Source organism: Podarcis raffonei, chromosome 17, assembly GCF_027172205.1.
Source record: "Podarcis raffonei isolate rPodRaf1 chromosome 17, rPodRaf1.pri, whole genome shotgun sequence".
NCBI lineage: Eukaryota > Metazoa > Chordata > Lepidosauria > Squamata > Lacertidae > Podarcis > Podarcis raffonei.
Window position 1 is genome coordinate 37,201,144 of NC_070618.1, and position 17,719 is coordinate 37,218,862.

General features: G+C 46.0%; 1 protein-coding gene across 1 annotated transcript in view; it reads right to left on the reverse strand.

Moving 5' to 3' along the window:
- The window catches only part of FGD1 (FYVE, RhoGEF and PH domain containing 1), a 53,308-nt gene that overhangs the window by 11,892 nt on the left and 23,697 nt on the right, over window positions 1-17,719 (reverse strand). Inside the window, exons 2-12 of the mRNA XM_053371449.1 lie at window positions 8,267-8,440; window positions 7,332-7,506; window positions 6,351-6,810; window positions 5,473-5,562; window positions 4,731-4,879; window positions 3,548-3,704; window positions 2,868-3,006; window positions 1,715-1,773; window positions 1,235-1,381; window positions 1,028-1,120; window positions 108-187 (exon numbers count right to left, since the gene is read on the reverse strand). Of these exons, the coding sequence (XP_053227424.1) occupies window positions 108-187; window positions 1,028-1,120; window positions 1,235-1,381; window positions 1,715-1,773; window positions 2,868-3,006; window positions 3,548-3,704; window positions 4,731-4,879; window positions 5,473-5,562; window positions 6,351-6,810; window positions 7,332-7,506; window positions 8,267-8,440 (1,723 nt within the window). The remainder of the gene's footprint in view (window positions 1-107; window positions 188-1,027; window positions 1,121-1,234; window positions 1,382-1,714; window positions 1,774-2,867; window positions 3,007-3,547; window positions 3,705-4,730; window positions 4,880-5,472; window positions 5,563-6,350; window positions 6,811-7,331; window positions 7,507-8,266; window positions 8,441-17,719) is intronic.

Below are 17,719 nucleotides of genomic sequence, written 5' to 3' on the forward strand. Positions count from 1 at the left end.
CAGCAGAGGAGTGTTACTGGGATGGGCAAAGCCGTGTCGCCAGAAGAGGGACAATTCGTTCAGCTTTGAGAAAGGAGAAGCTAAGTGACTGGCTTTGCTGGCTGTACCTGGCCTGAAGTTCTAGGGATCGCTGCTTCCCTGATACAAGGAAGGTCCTGGGCACATTGAGGCTGCTGGTCTCTTTCAGCTGCAGGGTGAGGAAGAAGGAGCATACAAGGTTGTTCAAAGACACACGCTTAACCTTCAATCAGCTACAGCATCAAGAGCAACTTCCCTGTGCAAACAACTAATCATATCATCACACGTTGAACCCTGCTGTGAGAACTTCCCCCAGCTATCTCTAGATTCAGACACAATTTCTTGGAAAAATGGTTTCCATTCTTAATACCGTTGACTCAGTTAATTAGAAATATAAAAAACCACTCAGATTTTCCTCAGTGTTTAAGAATACGCTTCTGTTATTTCTGGTTTTTTGTTTTTTTTAATTAAGCGAATGATTGTATTGCTCTTTATTGCAGATTTACCTAGCTTCTTGCCCACCCTAACGGTTTTAGGTTGTTTTGCATATTCTTGCTATTTAAAAAGCTGATTCTAATTGTTTTATAAAAAGCAGCAAGGATGTTTGGTTGAGAGCATAACGGGGAGAAAAATCAGAAAGAATGATTAATTTAAAAAATTAAGAACTCCCATCACCACTGTGAGAAAACACATTCCACATGCAGTCAGTTCACCTATTCAGATCAAGACATAAGCACACAAGACTGTGTGGTCCAGATGACAGTCTTGACTTCTGTTTGCTGTAACCACAGTCTGACCCAAACAAATCATGCTGCTTTAATTCCCCCTTCCTGAGTCAGAAGATAAATTACCCCGGCCTGGAGGGCAAGTCCTGTCCTTCCCTCTACCCATCCTATTCCATGTCCCTTGTTTCAACCTCGAGCAGCTGATAAAACTCCAAGAACTTGCTGGTCATCCAGAAACTGAGATTTGCGTGGTTCTCTTCTCCCCTTACTGCCTTCCCTCTCACCTCCATCCCCTCCACGTCTATGCGAGCACGGACTCCGAATTTCTGGCCTATGAGACGCAGCTTGGGGACGCAGTACAGCAACCAGTCGTTGAACTGGAGAAAGAAAAGGAGTTAATGGTGACATCATACGGTGCAGAGGGCTTCTTGCTGTGCCCTCTCCTGAGATGGGGCAGGTGGAAAGGGGCAAAACCCAACACCTCCTCTCACCAGGATCAGGTACCGGTCTTGTGTGGTACCGTTCTTGGCAGAAAGCTTCAGGATGTGCCCTTCCTTGATGAGCTCATTGGTGGGATTCACTATGTCTTCCTCACCTCCAAGCAGCTCGTACACCTTCAGCAACGAGTGCATCCTCTCCTGGAAAGGAGTAATAACTCATATATGGCACCCAGCTCTACTTGTTAAAACAGACAGGCGGGGAGAGTGTTGGACTTGAAGCAGGTAAACTCAGGTTCAAATCCCCAGTTGGTAATGAAACTCAGTGGGTGATCTTAGGGCAAGGCAGCTATCCACTCTCTCTGTTTAACCCACCTCTGTCCAAATGGCCCACAGGGGTTGAAGGGGATATGGATCCCACCCCAGGCTGAATGAAGTTTCCTCCTGCACCTACTCTAACCAATTTGTGGAGACCTCCTGCTTCAGAGAAAAGAGGACCCAGGCGTCCTGGCTTTCATTACCTCCAACACTTACCATTTTGCGGATGGCTGCATTGGAGTGCTCTGCTGCTGTTGCAATAAGTTCTAGGGATTCTGGCCATGAGGTGGAGAAAAGAAGAAAAGGAGAGTCTAAATGGCTAGCCTGGCCTTACTCAACACAGTGCCTCCAACTGAACTGAAAGCAGAAACAATGCTTGAACATGTGTCAAAATAAAGCCACGCAGGCAGGTTACCTGACCACTGTGATGGGGCTACAGGTTCACCATTTAGGTCAGGAATTTGCAGCTGGAGAAGACAAAGTGAGATCCTGCTCGCTGAGGTGTACTGCCTGGTCTAACCAGCAGGCAGCCATAGCTGGACTGGGTTGGGGGGCTGTGGCTTGGTCACCTACCTCTTATTCCAGGGGTGGGGAACATTTTTCAAATTGAGGGTGGCCAAAACTCTGGGGCCACATGCCGCAACACACACACACACACACCACTCTTCACAGCTGCTCAGCTGTTTCCCAAGCAGCTGGGCAGCAAAGGGAGGGGAATATCTCTCCCCCTCATCCGGCTCAGCAGAGCAGCAGTGAAAAGGGAGCTGCTCCTTCAGAAACTGACATGTCAAGGTGCTCCAGTGCTTTGAGGCAGAGGCGGCTCTCAGCGGGTGAGGGAAGTCTTTGAGGAGAGCTGCCATTTTAAGTGACAGCTGGAGAGGAAAGGTGGGAAGAGCACTGCAAGACTTGGAAGAGAGCAGACAGCGTCAAACAGTTGCTCCGATTCTCCTCCAACGTTTGCACTGCTTTCTGCCACCCTTCAGTTACCTTTCAAAACATCAGTTCCCCAAGAGGGAAATTTAGGCCGCTGCCAAGGTGGGCTGGCTGGCCCAAAACTCTTTGTGGACCACCTCTGGTCTGTGAGCCACCAGTTCCTCACCACTGTCTTACTCAAATTTCCAGAGAAAATATCCCACTGACGAGAGTTTTTGATACTCTCTGGGGTTAGTAAATCTCTGCTAGCAAACAAGACTATGGTTTTACAGGCAATGCGTGCTGTGGCTCTCCCCACGACCACCCTTTTCCCTGTATTTTTATGCTGTTTTTATGTTATTTTTCTTGCCATGAGATCTTTGGACAAAAGGTGGTATACAAATTCAAACAAGCAAACAAACACCCCCCTGCAATTCTTCCCTGCAGCTCTACTCACTCTGAGCATCCTTGCAATCAGGCGAGTCCTGAGGCAATTTGAGAAGATAGTCCTTCAGCAGCAGCTCGTAGCGAGGGATTCTCTGGACAGGTTCCAGCATGTGGTGCTGCAGGGTCAGGTTCCCACATATCTCTTCCCTCTGCAGAAGAGAGTGATCTCTAGAGAGCTGTCTGCCTGGCTCTCCTCCAATGGCAGCCCGCCTGCTCCCATAGGGAACCGAGACTCAGGCAACCAGAGGCAGAGTTTTCAGAGTACGGGGCAAGTCTTTGTACAGAGGCGCGAGCAGCTGCTGAGACACGAGCTTCTTCCCCCAAAATTCCTTCCAAACACTCCAATTTTGTTTAGATCTTAATTAGACCCCAAACCCCCTCACTCCACATCCATGTTGAACAGCAGGGCTGGGAGGAGGGAAGGGCAATCAGTGAAGCAATTCCCTACACTTTTGCAAGCGATTTATTTTTCTTTCCTGTGTCGGTACTTAAAACATGCTTGATTAATAATGTTTTAAAGTGCTTTTGAACCCTTAAGAAAAATTGCTGTATAGGGAATAATACAACTGGAATGATAACTTAATTGCGCCACCTGGGTAGCTCCAATGATGAGGCTGCGTTGTTCCCCTGCTTTTAACCTGAAGCGCCTGCTGCAATGCTAAGTTTGAGATCCCCCTGAACTAAGCTGACCTGCACTTCATGGATGATGCTCTTGAACTGTGCTGAGCGCTCCATCCAGGTGTTGACAAGCTCCATGGCACGGTCAAAGTTCTTTACATATTCGCCATACATCTTGAGGAAAGGGGCCAGTTTCTGCAGGATATCCCCGATGCGCGGGTGCTGGTCCCTGGGGAACAGAAGCAAAAAGAGTTAGGAAGAGGAGAAAGGTCCGAGACAGAAACTGAGCCGCCCCATTCACAGGGTGGGAAAACATCCAGATTCTATCTGCAGGACCAACTGCAGCCAGAAACCCAACCAGATGGGTGGGATAATAATAATAATAATAATAATAATAATAATAATAATAATAATAATAATATTACTACTACAGGGACTGGGAGTCAAAAACAAACACCCAAGCAGAGCTCAGGAATCCCAACATGAGGAGGTTCATAGCTCTTAACATTCTCAAAAGGGTGCAAATCAGGGACAAGACATAAGGGAGTCATGGACACTAAACTTTCTCTATTAAGTTACGCTGTGGGCTTGCATCTTTACAGTTCTATGGTTCCCTGCAAAGGGTGGAGTATTTAGGAGAACAGGACATGGGTGGGCAACCCTCCAGATGTTGCTTGACTCCCACTCCCATCGGCCCCAACCAGCCAGGCTTGAGAGATTGAGAGAAGGGCAGTGAAGCAGGAAGGAAAACAAGCACTATGCAGAAGTTCCCAGGCTCAATCCTGGCATCTTCAGGTAGGGCTTGGAAGGACTTCTGTCTAAAGCAACGTTTCTCAACCTTTTTCCGACCATAGCTCCCTTCTGACCTTGTTTCTTTCCTGTGGCCTCCCCCCCATCCTACTGGACAACTTGGTGCGCGGAAGTGGGAGGGAGAAGGAATCGGAAGCGACGTTGCTGTGGAGTGCACATGGAGATTCCTTCACTGGGAAGCATGGCCACTTCTCTGTTCCCTCTGCTTCTCTGTTTTCTTTTCTCGGTCACCTCTCTGTTTTCTTCACTTTTCACTTCCCTTTATGGCCCTCTAGTCTCATGCCTGGGCCCCCCCATTTACACGATTTTCACATGTGGCCCCCTTGGAATATCCTGGGGGGGGGGCCCGCTTGAGAAACACTGGTCCAAAAGATCACAGAGAGTCACATAAACAAACCTTTGTAGGCAGTCGTACCAAAATGTTAAGCCAATGAAATGTCCTCACCATTCCTCCATACGTTTCTCCAATTCTGGGAGCAGGAACTGCTGGTGGAAGCAGTAGATTGAGCAGATGTTGGCAAAAATACCCATCACCACGTCCACCGGGAAAGAGTTTCGGCTGCGTGCTTCCTCCAGCAGACGTGCGCAGAAGACCTAGGAGGTGGGAATGCATTTCAGCAGCATAGGAGACAGTCCCATCAGGCCCAGTCACCATGGCCAGTCAACAGGAATGATGGGAATTGAAGGCCAGCAACACTTTGGCCAACAGATACCATTCTGCCCTGTAAGAAGGCTGAGAGTAAGGGAAGCAGGCAGAGACATCACCAGAGCCTGCGCCAGTCAAGGTGTCCCCTCCCCCTGTAGGGCCAATTAGCACCACCTGCCCTGTGAAAAGGACAAAGGGTCTGCTTGTGTTTGTATTTTATCTGTTGGTGAGTGGGTGGGAGAAATGTAAAACTGTAAACCACCTTCGGTTCCTTGGCAAAAAGGTGATGTATAAATCAAAAGGGAAGGGAAGGGAAAACCCATGCTGATTCTACACCAAAATCCCTTTTCTAGTATCTGCAGCTTGGAAGGGCAGATCCACAATCCAAAGAAAAGGGCTGAGTTTTCCAGCAGGTTTTCCAGCTGATGCAGTCGGGCATGGCTTGCAGCACAGATGCTACATTTCCCCTGCAAAGGCTTCAGGAGGGGAAACTATGCCCACTCAATAGCTGTTTTGGGATATTCAGTTGTATCATAGGTACCTGGTCCAGAAGATACAGGCGAGACACATAAGCCTTTTCTGTTTGGAGAAGCTCGTTGGCAATTCGGAAAACCTTTTGTGGAACTGTCATCTGTCAAGGGAAGAAATTAATATCTCTGTGGGGAACTTAACAAAATCCAAGTTCACCCATCTGCCCTGTACGTCATGCACCTGTGAAACTGGGCGTGAGATTAGCCCACTTTTCCCCTCCTCTCCAAAACACTTTCGTATCTTCCATGGCCCTCACTCCTCAGCTGCTGGCCTAGAAATGACTGTGAAATACACACTGCACTAATTCCTTGGTTCGCTTTCTCACAGCCACTCAAGGGGGATAAGAATCCCCGCTTCTCACAGAATCGTAGAGTTGGAAGGGATCCCTGAGGGCCATCTAGTCCAACCCCCTGGATGCAATGCAGGAATCTCAACACGCAGTCTCCCATCCCATCTGAAACCATACTGGACTCTGCTTAGCTTTGCAAATGAGCTAGCAGTATTTTACCACCCTGTGAGTGAATCTGACCAGGCAGTGAAAATATTCTGAGGAGTAAGTAGTCCCCCTTAAGTGAATTTCAGTCCATCAGAAACAATCCTACCCTCAGCACCTGAGCTGGCATTACCAGACAAGGATACGACCCAGATCGTATTCACTAACCATGCCTGAATCACAATACAAAAGTGGACAAGGCTGCTCACGCTTCCACCGCTCTAATTGATGTGTAACCCCAACCCACCCCAGTCCCCTGTTATTTATCCCCCAGTTTTGCTTCTGACCTCAGTAAAGAGCATTGTATTCAGGAAAAGGCTTGGCAGGAGCCATCAGCTGTGCGGGTGAGCGGGAGATCACACTAACACCCAGGCATGCCAGTCCAAGTCTCTCACCTCCTCTGAGTCCTGTCTTTCTGCTTGTGGGGGAGGGAGCTCCGGTAGCAGCTCAGCCTCATCCCCACTGCCATCGTCCATGTCACTGTCCACTTCGGAATCCCGGGTTGAGCGGCGCTTGATGACAGCAGCAGGCACGGGTGGCCCCGCTCCCTCTCCTGTGCCCTCGTCAGCCCCAAAGCAGATCTCCTCACTGTTAGATGGGGAGCTGATGCTGTCAATGCCACTGTCCCGGTTGGCCAGCTTCCCCCCATCGTGAGACGGCAAGCAGGCAGCACCACCCGCAGGCTCTGGCCCTCCCTCCAGAGCCAGGAGGTCCAGGAGTTTGTGAGCCAGCTCTGCCGATTCCAGTGAAGTCGGGCAGTCTAGTGAGGGCTCCATGGGACCTGTCTCGGGGGTCTGGAGATCTGGACTGGGGCACGGCGACGGGGCCTGCTCGACAGCCAGGATTACAGGTTCTCTGCAACAACAACAAATCAAAACACGGACAGTCAGGCTCTCTGGGAAGAAAGTCTCCAGGAGATCACTAAAGCAAGACCTGCTGCTTGTTCTAGTCTCACCTTGGAAAGGGAAGTAGAATCTAGTGCGTTGGAAGTAAGAGAAGTAGCAGCCCTTGACTAAAAATAGAGTTAAGAACTGGCACACTCCATCAGTCCAACTATCCATCTGGCTTGGCATTCTGTCTTCTGACTCAAAGGCTAGCCAGAGGCCTTAGGAAATTAACATGTAGGACAGGATGCCATAGCTCCCTGCTGCTCATCTGGAAGCAAAGTGTTCCAGCGCACTCTTCCAGTTTGGCTGTACCGCCAAACTGGTGGCACTCCCTCACAATGGCTGTATGTGGAGAGTGCACCCACTCTGTTCTTCGCGCTGGAATCCTTCAGAAGTCTCTACAGCCCATGGCAGGAAGCATAACATCAGAAGGGAGCACCAGCTACATTCCCAGGGAAGCAGAGCCTTGCAAGCTACTAAAGCACCCACCTCTCAAACTTCTCAATGAGGCAGGAGACGGCAGATAATGGTCCCAATCCATCCTTAGGCAGGGGGCTGCGGCTTAAGCGGGGATCGGCAGGGAGTGGTCGCGATGGAGGTGGGGGGATGGATTCAGGGAGACGCAGTGGCTGGATACTCTGCAGATGGGCTGGTTTAGGAGGGACTGGAAAAGCAATTCAAGTTATTTTTTAAAAGCACACATAATATATGGATACTATACACAAACCCCCAGCAAAGACAACTGACAGAAGGGCTACTTCTGTGAACTGGCATCATTATCATCAGGTAACAAACAAACAAACCCAACAGCACCCTACACCCAGCCCATCTCCTTCTGCCACCCTTTCTCTGGAGAAAAGAGCCTGGATCCTGCCCTACCTCTGGTAGAGGAATCTGCCATACACAAATATGAACATGTCCTGCACTGGATTTTATTGCCAGCTGCTCTTGGAGCCAAACTTGACTGAAAAACAAGTCTAAATATACCCTACTATATATTTTGAAAAATTGTTTGCTTGTCTGCTTGCTTTGCACATGCTGTAACCCAATTTGGCATGATGGTTCTTGAGATCAAGGAGTAGGTTTTTGTCAACTGGACACCATTTTGAATCAAGATGGCGGACCAAACCTTTCAAAACTGCACCACCAATTTGGAAACTGCACTGTTTTCGTTGTTCTTGTTCTTCGAATTCCCAAGCAACGCCAGGCACAAGGCTGTTAGTAATGAACAAATAAATCAGAACCTCCCTCTTCTAACAACTGTGTTTCACCCCACTTCCTCCGCAGAGCTTGATGCAGGAAATGGGAAAGCCAGGTGCTCTGCCAAAGCCAGTTTGCTCTGCTTGCAGACTTTCTTCCCGGGAAGTTCCACAAAGAGCCTCGTTGTGATGGGCTCACTGGGGGGTGAAGACTCGCCTAAATACCTTGTGGTTTTGGTCCAGGGGGTCGTTTGAGTGGCCGGAGTTTGGCCACTTCTCCTTCGCTGCTGTCAGGTCCTGGATCAGAGATGAGCCGCTGTGGGGCTTCTGGTGAGCGATGTTCTGGACTAGGCTCCAAGGAGAGGCTCTTGACCAGGAGCCGTGGGGGCTGAGCAGGACCTAGGAGGAAGAAAAAAACACAAGACAAGATAGTGAAACAAAGGCAACCTTGAAGTACCCACTCTGTTGGGATGAAGTGGTTAGAGTACTGGCTGATGACCAGGGAGACCAAAATTAAAATCCTCACTCAGCCATTTCAGCTAGTCACTAATTCTCTGTCTAACCTACCCCACAGGGTAACAACCTACGGGTAAACTGAAGCACGGGAACCATGTATACCATCTCAGGTACCTTGGAGGAAAGGTAGAATATTAAATGTGGAAAACAAACAAACAAATAGTAGCCTCAAGGTTTCCTCGAAAAGTGTTAGCCCAGGAGAGAACTGGGGCGCCTTCAACAAGGGTGGAAGCAATGGTTGATAGCCTGGAACAGCCTTGGCTTCTCACATATAATAAGCCAAGTCGTATAATGCCTAAGATAGAAGTCTCTAGGCATTTAACTCTTTACATTGAAAGCAAAATAATGATTTCATAACTCTGCTTCGCAGAACAGACTTGCAAGCCCATCATAATGACTAATATGACACTTCTTCAGAGATCAGAATTAGTTTCCTGGCCTAGTTGCATCACATAGAAAAGCTGCAACTACTAGTTTAAACACACACACACACACACACACACACACACACACTTGTGTCTCGGTTGTGCTTCTGAACTGGTCTTTGACCGTAATAATAAATTATTACTATTATACACATTTGTGATTAAGTGCCTTTCCATAGCAAGCTCAGAGTGACTATTAAGCAAATTCAAATCACAAAACAGCAGAAGAAAAATGCATGGCTCTACTTTTTAAGAAATAAAGTCATGCTGAAAGCAAATATGTAAGTAAAAGCTTCAATAAAATATATGCAGTCTTAGAAGCCAAAACAAGTTAAGAGATGCCAATTAAAAACTAAATTAAACAAAGAAGGCCTTTTCCCCCACAGACAATAAAGTATTTACCTTGCCTTAAAAGAGGAATGATGGGGGCTGGCAAGTCTCCCGAGTGAGATGGTTTCACAGAAGAGTTTGCCAACCCCTGAGAATGTCACCTCCCCCAAGCACTACTGGAAAATACTGCCCTAAAGAACACAGAAAGAGTGTCATCTACCAGTCTCAGAGCTTGGGGAAGACTGTACGGTTGAAAGGGTTTCTCAACGTTTCTTAGACCATGGAATTTTAAAGCTTTACTGCTAATAAACTCCAATTGATCTCAGAAACTCAATGGTAACCTGTGCAAGCAATACCCCTTCATGCTCTGGCCTGATCCAGTTAACGCCCAGTTCACAAGCCATGGGACATTTTCTACCCCACCTATGTCAGAGATGCAAGCTGATGCAGATGTCAATGCCCAACACAGCAATAGCAGAGTTTATTGTGAGACAGAGCTATAGGGCCAAAAAGGTGGAAGGAGGCTGAGGCTGCGGATCCCAACCCAGAGGACCCCCTCAATATTGGGTGTTCCAAGAGCAAAACTGACCCTTTCGCAAGGTAAGGTGAATGGTCACCTCGTGGCATTTTCGGCTTCCATTAAGAGAGAGATACAGAGATCCTAAGAATGTAAGAAGGACCCTCTTGGACCAGACCAAAGGTCCATCTAGACCAACATCCTGATCTCACAATGACCAACAAGACGACTATGGGACCTCAATGCAAGAGCCCTCTCCCCACTTGGGATTCTTAGTAACTGATATACAGAGACACATTGCCTCCAACAGTGGAGGTAAAATATAGGAATCATCGCTAGTAGCCATTAATAGCTTCATCCTCCATAAATTTACTGTTGTAAATTTTATTGTTGTTAGCCGCCCTGAGCCCGGCTTCGGCTGGGGAGGGCGGGATATAAATAATTTTTATTTATTTTTTTATTATTATTATTATTATTATTTAAAGCCATCCAACTTGGTGGCCATCATGTTATCCTGTGGGAGGCAAATTACAGACCCTCCAAGTGTTCCTATTTTCCAGGGACAGTCCAGGATTTACAGAAGCCATCCCATTTCATCCTGGAATGTCCCGCTTTTCCTTAGGACGTCCCGATTTTCATCAGAGAGATGTTGGAGGGGATGGTAGGACATCCCTATTTACATCGGACAAATGCTGTAGGGTGTGAATTCTATAATTTAACTGAGAGGAGAAGTAATTTATTTTGTTTGTTCTGAATCTCTCAACATTCAGCTTCACTGGATGGCTCTGAGTTCTAGTAATAGGCAATATGGAGTAAAACGGTTCTCCAACCACATTGCACAATTTTCATACACATCTCTCATATGGTACACAGTATTCCAAGTGTGTACACACCATATATTTGCACAACAGCATTATGATATAGGTAACATTATTTTTAGTGTGGCGTAATGGTTAAGAGTGTTGGGGCTATAACTTAGAAGACCAGGACTTGAATCCCCACTCAGCTATGAAGCTCACTGAGTGACCTTGGGCCAATCACAATCTCTTAGCCTAACCTACTGTTGTTGTGAACATGAAATGGGGGGGGCAGGGTGGAGAGAGAACCATGTATACCGCCTTGGGTTCCTTGGAAGAAAAAAGTTGGTATATAAATGTAATAAATAAAATAAAATCCCTAACACAGAATTGCTTGTTTTCACAGCTGGGTCAATACCTGAGTCTTGGTTGACCACAAACTTGACATGAGCCAACAGTGTGACGCGGCAGCTAAAAAAGCCAATGCAATTCTGGGCTGCATCAATAGGAGTATAGCATCTAGATCAAGGGAAGTAATAGTGCCACTGTATTCTGCTCTGGTCAGACCTCACCTGGAGTACTGTGTCCAGTTCTGGGCACCACAGTTCAAGAAGGACACTGACAAACTGGAACGTGTCCAGAGGAGGGCAACCAAAATGGTCAAAGGCCTGGAAACGATGCCTTATGAGGAACGGCTAAGGGAGCTGGGCATGTTTAGCCTGGAGAAGAGGAGGTTAAGGGGTGATATGATAGCCATGTTCAAATATATAAAAGGATGTCACATAGAGGAGGGAGAAAGGTTGTTTTCTGCTGCTCCAGAGAAGCGGACACGGAGCAATGGATTCAAACTGCAGGAAAGAAGATTCCACCTAAACATTAGGAAGAACTTCCTGACAGTAAGAGCTGTTTGACAGTGGAATTTGCTGCCAAGGAGTGTGGTGGAGTCTCCTTCTTTGGAGGTCTTTAAGCAGAGGCTTGACAACCATATGTCAGGAGTGCTCTGATGGTGTTTCCTGCTTGGCAGGGGGTTGGACTCGATGGCCCTTGTGGTCTCTTCCAACTCTATGATTCTATGATTCATCAAGCTATCCACTATAACCCCAAAGTCTCATTCCTGGTCAGTCACTGCCAGTTGAGATCCTGCAAGTATATATGTAAAATTATATTCCCACCACCATGTACACTGCTTGATATTTGCTTACGTTGAATTGCATTTGCCATTTTTTCTGTCTCTTCCAGGGGCAGTGTGTCCCAATTTTCCGCTTGGGGCAAAAGCAGGAAGTGCTGCCTTGCCCTGCCACCACACTGCCACTGCCAAAGTGTCCCTTACCTAGGGTGCGCAGAAGGGGTGCAAAGCTACAGAGGCAGGTTCCAGAGAGATCTCTCTGGAAACCGGTGCTGAGGCCGGGGCTGCATTGATGCCAGGGCAGCTGCTTTACCCTGACACATGGGTGGGCCACTCCTGTCTGTTCGCTTAGTCTTGAGAGATTCTCTTGCAGCTCATCTTTGCTTCAATGACCCTGAACAATTTGGTTTCATCAGCAAACTTGGCTACCTCACTGCTCACCCCTAACTCTAGATCATGGGTAGGCAAACTAAGGCCCAGGGGATGGATCCAGCCCAATCGCCTTCTAAATCCGGCCCACAGACGGTCCGGGAATCAGTGTGTTTTTACATGAGTAGAATGTGTCCTTTTATTTAAAATTCATCTCTGGGTTATTTGTGGGACATAGGAATTCGTTCATTCCCCCCCCCCAAAAAAAATAGTCCGGCCCCTCACAAGGTCTGAGGGACAGTGGACCGGCCCCCTGCTGGAAAGGTTTGCTGACCCCTGCTCTAGACCATTAGTCCATGACTGCCAAGCTTACTCAGGAGTGGCTTTGATGAGAGACTTTATCTTTAAAAACAATAATAAAGAGTTCAGGTACACAATGTACCAATGGAGAACAATCCAGAAGCAGGTTCCTAGGCACAAGGCTCATTGAAATGGACAAGAGCTGCACAGAAGCATGACCATTTGGATTCTCTGTCTCAGGCTCCAAAATGTATTGATCCAACCCTGGTCAGGAGAAACAGTTCCTACCCGCTTCTTTCACAGAATAGTATACACACCATCATTTGCGACGATTCTGAGAGGTGCACCTTTTACCTGCTAGAATTGCTATCCTCGGCCCTGATATCTTTTTATTAGAGAATGTTTGATAACAAATCAATTCACAGACAATGAAGCAGTATATATTCTTTCCATTGGAATCCTGTCTGCATAGACTCCCTTCCTTTCTTTTCATGGCTGAGGATAAGGCTAATGGCAAGCTAACAGAAGTTTTTATCACAGGAAACTCTCACGTATGTTTGTAATTTGTCATATTTATCTTCTTTTGAGCTAACCTTCTGAGTGTGGTAAAACAATGAAAAAAACCGGACCATGTTTATTTTGCATCGAAGGGCTGTCTAAAGGCATCTCGAGGCAAAGCTAGGCATTATATCAATTTTTGTTATGTAAAATGGCAGCTATGGCAAAGCCTGCATAGCCTCAGGGGGTGGGAAGAGGGAGTTTCTGTCTCTCTGTCTGTCTGTCTCCCACTTCTGTGATCCCACCAAAACTCCCTGAAGCTGCTATTTCATTTCAAGTGGCTTTTTGCATTTCACTTGAAATGCAAACAGCACAGATTTTATCTGGACCATGAAAGGGGAGTGGGAGAGAGATAGGGTGTCAAACTGCCTCTCCCCCACCCCCATGGTCCTGTGGCTGCTCAGGTTTCCCCACAAACACACCCCAAAACACACTTTAACATGCAATTCACACCACATCTTATTAGGTCCTCAATTTCACTGCAAGGAGCATGCTCACAGGAACACATAAGGAATAATTACCAGGAGAATGTCACCTTGTAACATGAGCTACATGTTAAGACCAGAAAATGATGATGATGATGATGCAAACATGGCTGTCTAAACAACATCAACAACAAAGCCAGGGCAGAGTGTGTTTGTGTGAATATAGATCAGAGCAGTGGCATGGTTAGGATGGGAGCTTTGGTGCTGTGTCCCCATCATGGTCCTATCAGAACTGGGCCTCCTGCACCTGCTATTTGCAGTGGGGAAAGTCCCCCTTGGTGCAAGTGGGAGCTTTCCTCCCACTGCAAATAATGAGGGGCCAAGTTCTATTATTTCTTTATTAAATTTGCATATGCCCCTTCATCTAAAGATCATATGTTGGTTCTGATCGAGATCAAAACAGGGGGGAAAGGATTAAAGCCAACACCCCCACCATGACCTCAGTCTGGCTCCACACAAATCATTTGCTTATTTTAAAAGTCACACAAGGGCTGAAGACATGAATAACATCATAACTAGTTTGGTTCCAAGCTGTTTGAAATATTCCAAATCCTTCACTTAACCGAGTTGGAAGCCGAGAGATGCAATTCCACCTAGATGTCTTGCCAGGGCTTGTCCCAGGGAGAAGTTCCCAACAGGATTTTAAATAGATCATCTCAGTGTTTCTTCTCCGTGCAGCCTACCTTAGAAAACTAGGTAAGTCACTGGAAATTAAGCTCTCTAAAAGGTTAAGAAATTGCACCTCTGGGCACCCTCCACATTCTATATAATCTTCTGTAAGGTTTTGAAATATACAGAGGAGAAACAACCTCAACTTCAACTTGCCTCTTCCAAGCCCCAGAGGCTAAGTAAGGGAGGGATTTCTAGGCAACACCTCCATGACTCAAATACACCAGCTACTCCAAGAGCAAGGAACTGCTTTCTTCTATTTAGGAAGATCTGAATAACGTTGTGGGAGAACCCCTGGTCAAAAGGAGAAGCAGAAATCATGGAGTTGGGGCTAGGAACAGAAGAAGATGGTCTCCATGTTGGCACTCTGTGGCTTAAGTCACTGTCCTAGAAGACTTAGTGGACACACCAATCAAAATGCCAAACTTCGGAAACTTTATTGCCTCTTAAGCAAAAGCAAAACAGCAACAGGAAATGCTTGATGCCACCCAGATATAAGTAAGCCCAGTGCCCTCTTGTGACATTCACTGGGGTGGAAGAGAAGGGTGGAGAAAGAAGCTTGACAAGAGAGACAAAGGTTAGTTTTCCCATTTGTCCACTACAATTTGTTAGTTTTTCAGGACTACACTGAAAACCTGTGAAGACACACAAAAGGCTTCGGATGGATTCAGATGAACATTTTGCCACACATCTGTACCAGGTGTGCAGTTTTTTAAAAAAATCCATGCCACTTGGCAGGATGATACAGGCAACCATTTTCCACATGACTATTGACACAGTGTGGTGCATTTATCATGGATAATGTTCACTTCTATCCACCTGGTGTGTGTTTAGTCACACAATTCTGGGTAGAAGAAAACATTCATATACATGCATACAGACTTTGGCTCAGCCAAACTGGATTTGGAATTGGCAGTGTGGCTTCTCAACTAGAACTCACAAACATGTACAGGCATATAGCAGAAAGAGAAGAGAGCAAATATATTAGGTTGTATCCCATTAAGCTATACCAAGAACAGACTCACTGAAATTAATAGATCTAAGATAGTAATGTCCATTAACTTAAGTGGGTTTACTCTGATTATGGCTAACGTCAGATACAACCCATTTATATGTATATGGATTTAAAGGTGGTTATTTAAAAAGCAAATCTGGCACAGATTTGTGAAAAATAGATCCTATTAACCCACAATAGCTGTACACCTCTGCTGGAAGGCAATGGGTGGGGATCTGGTCTGGTTCATCTAAGCCAGGGGTCAGCAAACTTTTCCAGCAGGGGGCCAGTCCACTGTCCCTCAGACCTTGTGGGGGGCCGGACTTGTTTTTTTTTTTTAATGAACAAATTCCTATGCCCCACAAATAACCCAGAGACGCATTTTAAATAAAAGGGCACATTCTACTCATGTAAAAACACACTGATTCCCAGACCGTCTGCAGGCCAGACTGAGAAGGCAATTGGTCGGATCCAGCCCCCGGGCCTTAGTTTGCCTACCCATGATCTAAGCAACACAAAAGCAACCTGACACCACTCGGCACATGAGACCCAACTGCTGCTCCTAAGTCCTGTCTCCTCCCTCTTCTGCCCTAAGATAATAAAACAAGCTCCACCAGAAGACCTTGCGGATTATATTCCCTACCCAAAAGGTATAGCTTCAGGTCAAAAATTAAAACAGGTGGTTATGAAATGGAACATAGTCCATCACTTTATGCCTAGGAATTCTTGGGAGACAAGTGACCCACCCAGATGACTAAAGAGGAAGAGGCCTGTGTGTCTGGCAGGATAGTTAAACATACTGTACACCGGAGGCTACTGAACAGATCAAAATGAAACAACCAAAACCCAAAATGAAGTAATGAAACACAGTTATAAAATAAATTACTTTTAAGTACAATCATCCCACTCCCTCTAGCCAGAAATCTGCAGTGTTGGGAATAGGTTTGCTTCTCACTGAGGAATTGAGGCAGAATACTGTCTACGTGTTTTTCCTGATATTGCCATATCTAAATGAGCTAAAGAAGATAATGACTATGACTACGACTTCTTCTGCTCCTCCTCTTTTAAATAAAAGTTAACCATTCAATGAAGGAACTCAGAACTCATATCCATGAAAGAGTTGTCCCCTCCTCCAATGACTTACCAAGTATTAACAGAATATTTAATACAAAATGAGTCATGTCAAATTACGAGCTATGTTCCAACGAGCTGATTAAAACAAATTAAAGAGACAGTTCTGAAACACCTAAAGGAGACCTTTATGCTTACTGGTTGCTTGTGTTAATGCAATAAAATTTCTTTTTTTTTTAATGGTGTAACTGACTTGGTAGTTAAGACAAGAGATGTATTATATTGGTGGATATAGGAGGGGCACTCCTGTTTATTTTTTATTATTATTTTAACACAGCAAGTTGTTTGACATGGTCCCGCATAATATCTCATATGTAAACCAGGGAGAGCAATCACAGAATGAGTTCACTATTGGCTGAAAAACTGCAACCCTAGAGCAATTATGAATGAAGCTCTTGGCTCTCAAATTGTTCAGCATTTTTTAAAATAGCAGGGATGGTATCCATGCTATTATCACAGAAATGACACAGCTATGGAAAATAGGACTGGAATGAAAAGCGGCCCTTTAAAAATTGAAGACCTGGGCCAAACATATACACACATGATTAAAGCAGAGATAAAAATGTAAAATACCAGTTCAAAAACTGTGGTTTTTTCAGATTTTGAAAAGGGAGCTCAACCTTTCAGACAGGAAGGAAGGCCTGGCAGTATGTCCTTTATTGCTTCAAGAAGGATCTCTCAGACTTTGATATGCTCTTAGTCTAGTGTCCTGATTGTCTTAGAAATCCTTCAAGAGCAGACCTGCCCCATGCCCATTTGTGGTTTGCAGCTAGCAACCCTGCATCTCCCTGCCTGCCTACCCCCACCCCACCCAAATGGCTCTATACCTATTTTTCCTTGCCTGTAGTCTGGGAATTACATCCTTGGGCACTTTGACACAGGTTCACCAAAAGAAAATATTCACCGGCAGCTCCATGATGTTGAAAATAGATGAACAATTCTAGTATTGCGAGCCTAACTGGACTAGATAACCAAGACTCATTACTGGATTTTCCATCTCTACATCAGGAGTGGGGAACCCATGGCTTTCCAGATGTGGCCAGACTACAACTCCCATAATCCTGAGTACTACTGGCCTTGCTGACTGAGGCCAATGAGAGTTGGAATCCAGTAACATGTGGAGGGTTCCTGCTTTACATGTTAGCAAAAGACAGCTGAGAATGTGGGGACTCAAACTGGGACTGTGGCGCAGGTGTATGGCTGTGAATGCTTTTCCTCAGTGCTGTTTTTCAAATTAAATTGCTTCCCACCCATCCGCAGCTGGAAACTTACATATCCAGCCCGGCCTAGATCAAAAAAACATACTAAGCAACCAAGGAGCCCAGCTACACAATGAAGACTCAATGCTTCTTCCAAGGGGACACAGCAACATCTCCCTACATCCTGAGATCTTAAGTTAAACATATTCAAAATTCCTGCAGCTTATAAAACTTTTCCTAGACTATAACACTTCAGCCTGTA